This window comes from Paralichthys olivaceus, chromosome 8, assembly GCF_024713975.1.
Source record: "Paralichthys olivaceus isolate ysfri-2021 chromosome 8, ASM2471397v2, whole genome shotgun sequence".
NCBI classification, from domain to species: domain Eukaryota; kingdom Metazoa; phylum Chordata; class Actinopteri; order Pleuronectiformes; family Paralichthyidae; genus Paralichthys; species Paralichthys olivaceus.
The window spans coordinates 20,315,199-20,322,809 of NC_091100.1; the positions used below are offsets into that span (position 1 = coordinate 20,315,199).

Genomic DNA, 7,611 nt, shown 5'->3' on the forward strand with positions numbered 1-7,611 from the left:
GGATAAATTGTTTGGATAGATTGTGCAGTTGTCCAAAACTATACTAGAGATGATAGTTTTTCTTACAGCTCACATCTGGCTTCGCAGAAGGCATGCTTATGTATCATTTGAGAACAGGGGGATGGTTGTTTAAAGGATGATTCTGTATAATCCATCATCTTAAAGGGACTGAAGTGAGATTTAAATCCTCATATGTGAGTGCATTTACAAAATCTGAAAGAAATATTTCAAAAGTTATGAGACGTCAAATGCTATCATATTCCAAGCTGCAGATTTGCACTTGAAACCCTTTTCACTCATTCACCAATGGTTCCTCAATGCAGCACATGGAGCTCATGCTACCATTACCATGCTACTATTACTTACTATAAATCCAACAAAGACTTGATGACCGACAGTCTGCATATATTAAAGCCAAGAGGCAATACAATCTGTATCCGAAAGCTTTTATGACTTATAGAGATTTGTATTATTCGTGCTGCTCAAAATTTACAACCACGATTATTCACGGCTAGCAAGACAGTCCTAGTTTAGTTAAGTTTTATTGCCCTCTTCACATTCTTGTTGCCAATATCTCAGTCAGTGTTTCAGCAGATTCCTTTGGACGTGATTCTAAGAAAAGAACCTAAACAATTCACATGAACTTCTGATGGCTGTAGATGGACGCAGAATCAAGCTGTCTGACATTATTTACTATATTAAAAGCTTATTGTGTCTATTTTTATACATGACAGCTAATTTAGATGTGGAGCTGATGGTTATTTATGGTTATTAATACTGGCTCTGTGACTTGAGTCATGTTTATTTACCGGTATAATTTTGTCACCCAAAATGGTGCTGCAGATGGAGCTGTGCATCTGTTGCTTTATTTAAACAGTTGCACCTTACTATAAAACTGTCAGCACTATTAATCAGGAGCTGAGATAATGAACGGTGCTCTACTTTAGATTTGCAAGGCTGTCATTCTACTAAAGCAACATGAGACACTGATGGGTGAGTTTTATACCTTTTTTGTTCTTGTCACATCACAACAACCACGACAACAACACTACTACTTCTTGTTTATTTAGTACAGGAAAGATGATTGAGAATATCTATAAGAAGTAATATATTGTCAATTTAAGAATTTCTTTGTACAAATACTAATACGTGAGGTCAAGGAGAGGGGTAGCCACGCCCCTGAGGCAGCCCACATAGAGTTGAACTGATTAATTCTGATAAAGTGATCACCATTTTAGATCAGGCATCGTTCAACATTTTTGTTGCCTTCTCAGAGAGCAGTTCAAGGATTTTGATGAAAAACAATCATCCATGTTTATGAGACACGTATTTATGTATGTGTGCAAGTTGGTGCAGAGCCTACGGTAATATTAGGATCTATTGCATTTAAATGTGGTTTCATAAGGGGACAGTTGGGCCATGGCGGAGGCATGCAATCTATTGAGTACCATTCTAGTTGGATGAAGAAATGCTAAGAAAATCCTATGATCACTGGCCGATACTTGAATTTTATTTCAGGCTTCAGGTAAAACTAAAAAAATAGTTTCATAACGTCCAGCTTCAGAATAAACAGTGCAGTCAGGGGTTTCTTAACTGAAACTTTTACTTGGACTGATGGACAGGCAAGACAAACCTATTTTTAAGGAATGGAGGCCATACGGCACATTAACCCCTGAGGTCAGGTCTGATATGCAAATGCACCCCAGCTAAAATAACTCCTCTAACCTCATGCTGAGCAAAATATATCACAGAGCCTGTGAACCTAACAGCTCACCTCCGTGAGACACTGCCAGTCCACACACCGATGTATGGATGGGTGACAACTTTAAGGGAAAAGCTGAATAGAAAACTAAATCACTAAATAGTAGATGTTTTCTCATTCAATCGGTTAATAGGTTGATGCCAGGAAATGGGGAAAAAGTGAAAATATTTTAACAGCTTGAGCTGACATTATTTTTGCCATAACAATAGTCCAAAGTCTTAAGAAATTCGCTTCATTATTATATTATTATATTATTATATTATTATTATCACTTAATGAAGAGGAAAAGCAACTAATCCACACAAATGAGAAGCTGGAAAGGGATACTTTTTGGCATTTGAGCATCAGCTATGATGTTATAGGTTCCTTTAATTATAGTGGTTCTTTATGAAATTCTGGCTCATAATAGAAGCTTATATAAAAATGACATTATGCCAAAATCCAAGCCATATGCAATCTTCACATCTTATGTTACATTAAAGTCACAGAGCTAAACATCTGTATTTCTGGAAAAAAAAAAAATTCAGACAACCTATCAGGTCATTTAAGAACTTCCTCAAAGGCATTTCTAACTACCTGGTTAATAGAATATTCTAACCCACTGCAAAATTCTTAACATTCCCCAGTAGACTCTGCTGTCCAATTTAACACAGATACTATTACATATGTGGTGCTTTGATGAAAGGATGTTAACACCCTCACAAATATCATTTTACTCAAAAACCACAAATGTCAACATATACTTATTTAAACATCTATAGAAGATTTGTGTTACACAACGGCATCATCAAACAATCAATTAAGGGAAAATCTTTTTGAAGAGTAGATCCATCCCTGCTGAGATCCAATGACTTGTTGATTGAAGCTGATTTGACGGTGTCATCAGATTTTACCAGGGCTGACTGCGGTTTGTTTATTTCTTTGATTTCCATCGCTCAGTATACTTCTGAATATTGTACTGCCTGCTAGATCCATGAGGCAAATTACCATCAAAGGATTTCTTTTAAGCTCCATCAGCTCCTGCCACTGACCATTAATCACTATACCATCATGTCCCCAGCGATTGAAAAGGCTAAATCACAGGTAAAAAGGCCTGGGTCAGTGTCATTGTACACTGAGGACAAACTGATACCGACTGGGAGAGGAATGAACACTTTGCTCGACCTGCTGAAAGGCCTAATAGATTAGGGGCTCCTGGACAAGCCTCCTGTCAGTCCTTCTTTCTCAGTGACCTAATGTACCCAGAACAGCTGTGTGAGGACGCTTAGCAGTTAGGCCAGGATGACAAGTCATTGCTCAGCTTGATTTATGAACTACTACATGTGAAACTGGAGTTTGTTGAAGGGTATGATGGCATGGCTGTGCAAGTATCAATATGTTCTTATCATTCAAATATTTATCGAAGGCGAGCATGAGATCTTTAAGTGCAGCACATTGTTCACCGATAACAGGATTATATATTCTAATGTCATTCTCATTTAAAGGCAGTTGAACTAATTTTCTTATCATTCAATAAAAAAAACATTTAAACTCTCAAACAGCGTTGAGATCTGCAATTTAATTCAAGAAGGGTCATCTCCACCAACTCAAACAGCCAATGAATTATTTTCTGTACAAAGCAATAACATTTAGATTCATGTGTATAACTGTGAAGGTTTGTATAAAATACTTTTGATCTGGCAAAAGTACAATGACAAAAATTCAAAATGAACGCATTTACAAAAAACTGAGTGAAGCTATCAAAACAAGCCTTTGAAAACAATTAGACCCGTTGTGAAACATATATTGCAGCTTTGCAGCCGAGCTGTATTGCATTTTTTAGTAGCCAGTATCCAGGGAGCTGAAATGAAAAAACAAACATGCTTAGATTAGTGAATCACAAGGGTTTACATGACATTTAGTAAAATCTGCAGAGACAAGAGTACATTCATGAATAAACATTGGTTTAATTATATTTGTATTTTATTATTTTTACCAGAGTTTAATACCATTAGGTGTGTTTTGATCAGCTTTATGTGAAGACTGTGAAGTGACAGTTTATTTTCTTTACTTCCTTAAAACTAAATAAAACAAAGTCATATTGACTGAATGACATTTAACCATCAAGCAAAGTAACGGAAACATTATTATACATGGAGTATACCTACCGTTTCAGCGTCATGCTCTAGTCCTGTATCATGATGTTCCATCTCATCGTCTCTGAATTCCTTTATGACCTATCAAAACATACCCAGTACACTCATTAAGAAAGTGAACTAACTCAGATTGAACCCCAGCAGTGTTTGTGCTGGATGCAGGTTTGACGCATCTGGAAAAAATCCAGAGAGGCAGTCTGCTTAACCAATGACAAAATGTCAAATCTATTTTTCAGGGGATAAGTAGGTGATGTGAACAAATAAAATACACTGTTCTGGTTTGTGGAGTGGGTCCAAACTAGTAAAAGACAAACTGCGACCTGCAACAGCGCTCAGTTAAAACTGAGTTATAAAACTAAAACGATCTCCGTCCACATGTGTTTTAGCTCTGCATCAATATACCCTGATAATAATCCCCATCCGTTCCTGTGCATGCAGGAAGCAGATTGCCTACTTTGCAGTAGGTTGCTTAGTTACAGAGATACTACAAACAAGGAGTACGAAAAGAAAGATGAGGGAATCATTTTCTTAGAACGAAGATGAGGTGGAGCTGTTATTGACAGTAAGTGTCTTTAACGTTTTGCATTCACTGCTGATAGTCCAGTCATAACACTCCAGAGATCCTCTATTTCTTTCTTACTTTCTCTGATAGTCACATTATATAATAGTTTCCTCGAGTAGTGGCGGAGTGCACCACTTTCATGCTGGAATCAATTTGCCCTCAGACTCAAAGGATTCACAGGGAATGAGGTCTGTGTGTAATGCATTCAATAATTCAACTACATCTCATCTTAACAACCTCACTTACTACTGTTCAGTCCCCTGACACTGTGGCAGAGATGTGTTCGATTGTGGTTGATGCAAACTGTTTTTAGGAGGAAGTCATCAGTACTGAGTTGTTGACTTACTTTTAAAAGTTCAGTGTATCTCTCTGGGTCCTTTTCCATCAAAGCTCTTATCTGGCTGTTGTAGTGCTCTGAGATACTCTCCTCCACCGCCACAGTGCACGCCATGGCTCCCTCTTTTCCCAGCAGTGCAGTGGATGCCCCTAGTGGAGATTTAAAAGAAGAGATGTACACATTATGATATGATAAAGCAACAAACCAATCCATACAAACGGCAGCAGATTAACTAGAGAAATAAGGTACAGGTTCCTAAAATAATGTATTTATATACTTGTTGGTTATTACATCAGGTTTTTAAAAATATCTTCTCTCTTACAGAAGAAACATCTTTAACCTGAGGTATATCATGATTTAAGCAAAGGCAGCATTTTAAACTGTGACAAGAGTCTTCTATGAAGTAGACTCTTGTCACTCTCTTGAGAGTAAGTTTATCTTTTAATTTGATAAACTCTGCTTATGGGCTGTACTAACCTAACAGAAACCCAGCGACATTCCAGAGGGGTAACAGTGCGGTGGGTCGAACTCTGTTCTCAGCCAGAATTTCATTGAATTTCTCAAGGTGTTTCTTTTCTTGATCCCACATCTCCTGAAGCAAAAACAAACATGAACAGGGCATGTTGAACGGCACATTTACACAGAAGCGGAATGCACATTAATCTTTTTTCACCAAACAGCAAATGAGCAAGGGGCATTTTGTCCCTGTTTGAGTTGAGTCTCACTTATTTTTGCAGCTGAATACTCCTCATTTCACTCTCCACTTCCCAACATAATAGAACCTGCGGTGAACTTCTGTTGTCATGAAAACTCCAAAGGTTTTAGTTTGCCCAGTTTTTACAACAGAGAGGGTCCTCTCTGTGGAGGCCCCTCCATGTATATATGAAGTTTTTAAATATAATTTATATGAGACACACCAGTGAAAACATCATTAGGATTAATTTATATCCAGTTTCTGCCAAACATCCCTAAATCGTACACACTGGACCTTTAAGACTTTTGTATGGCATATGTAAGCCCTGTCACCATCACCTATTGTATTTGCAAACATTATTGGATAAAGAGCTTCTGCTTGAATTAAGAAAATAAATTAACCGATTCACTTTGCTAAATTTATTGCCAATGTAATATCATTGTGGTATCAATACCAGCCAAATGAAAGCAATCCTGCGAGAGGCTTCCACTTCTTTTTCACGTGTTTTGGTCAGACTAAATTTCATTCCATTTTTTTGGGACTTAACTGAAATGTCTGACGCTCAATAGGTGCGAAAGCATAAGCAATATAGTTTTGTATGAAAATACAACTTATATGTGCCCACACTAAAATCTAATGATCTAAATATTTAGAAGGTGCAGCCCCACCAATCTTTATTTATTTTCTTCCACAAAGAAAATCTGGAGGACTTTGAACTTCACAATTTCACTGCTTTTTTTTAATCCATTAGAATGACTTGAGTTGGGAGCATTCAAGCCCACCCTGGCTGGTTGTATTGTTTTGTGTGTAGCTCAGTCCAGGTTTCAAATGCAATTCACTAATCACACAGCGCAGTGTCAGCCTGTGGGCAGACCTACTTACTGCCCTACTTCAAAGCTGCGTGTCACACTGTGATCAGACCTGGATGAGAGGTCCGGTCCTGGATCGGCCCAACACTGCCATCTGGCCGGCGTAGATGCGGTTGGCACCGTATTCACCCGCGTGGTCCACGCGCAGGATTCGGTCCAGCATCTCCTTCTCCTCGGTGTCTCGAGGGGGCGGGATTACGCTGTAGGCACGTGAGCTCAGCTGCAGGGGCGCTGTTCCACCACGGTATGAAAAACATGATGCTAATGTTAGCTTCTCTGGGGCTACACAGGAAAACCTTTGGCCCCTTCAGGAAGGAGTTCGCCAAAAATATTTCACACCATCTAAACTACATCACTGAGTCTCTGGCTTCAACCTTAAACCCGTCTGCTCTAAAACACGTTGCAAATAAAGTAGCATTACGTTGTTGTCAGTTAGCAAACAATGTTGTCACGTAACATTAGCAGAGTCCTCCTGCTACACTGTGAGTCTTGACCTGTAGCATGCTAACAGTGAGCGCCAGCTGCAGACACACGAGTGTTTTTAGCATTTTAGCACATTAGCGCTTGTGCTGCTCACCTCACTGCTTATCTTACCTCTGCATGTTAAACACTGGCGGATCATCGCTGGACCGAGCACGTGAGACCAGTCGTATAAAGCTGTGTGTGCAGCTCTCTGCATCGCGGACACTTTAAGCTTGAACCACACGTGTCATTGAAGAAACGTTACGAAAAGTACAAAACTGTCAGTGAATGTCAGAGGGTGGACGTGGCGCAGGCGTATGACGTAAGCGCCTTGCGATTTATACCACACCCCCAAATTATAGTGCATATTTGATTTGAATATCAAGACCAGTGTGTTCAATGAACTATATATATATATATATATTAGATTTAGTCGTTTGTTTGTTTTTTGATTAAAAATTACGTGTTGATCATTATTACTATGCATACTATGTTTTTAATCAAATGAAAATGTACCTCTGATTAGAGTATATGGAAGTTTTTGTTTTGGATGTTTGAAACATTTGGATGTCTTACACCAGTGAATAAATACATGGATGAATACACAAATAAATACATAATACTACAGATTAAAAAAACAGTATCGTCTAGTAAAATTCCAATGACTGGACCATAATTGTCAGCCTGCAGATCCAGGGTTTCTCCTAAGATGTTCATCTTTAAAAAGAAAACATCATAAACAAATTGGGCTATTTCATTGTAGTCTGTTGAACTTAACAGGTCAATAACA

At 38.4% G+C, this 7,611-nt stretch overlaps 1 protein-coding gene across 1 annotated transcript; it reads right to left on the minus strand.

Moving 5' to 3' along the window:
• Positions 1-3,300: 3,300 nt before the first annotated feature.
• Positions 3,301-7,163, minus strand: coq7 (coenzyme Q7 homolog, ubiquinone (yeast)). Its single transcript, XM_020083919.2, has 6 exons — positions 6,954-7,163; positions 6,412-6,590; positions 5,274-5,388; positions 4,806-4,945; positions 3,910-3,978; positions 3,301-3,602 (listed from the first exon to the last, which is right to left on the minus strand). The coding sequence occupies exons 1-6, from the start codon at positions 7,036-7,038 to the stop codon at positions 3,525-3,527; spliced, it is 666 nt and encodes a 221-aa protein (XP_019939478.1). The 5' UTR covers positions 7,039-7,163; the 3' UTR covers positions 3,301-3,524.
• Positions 7,164-7,611: the final 448 nt, after the last annotated feature.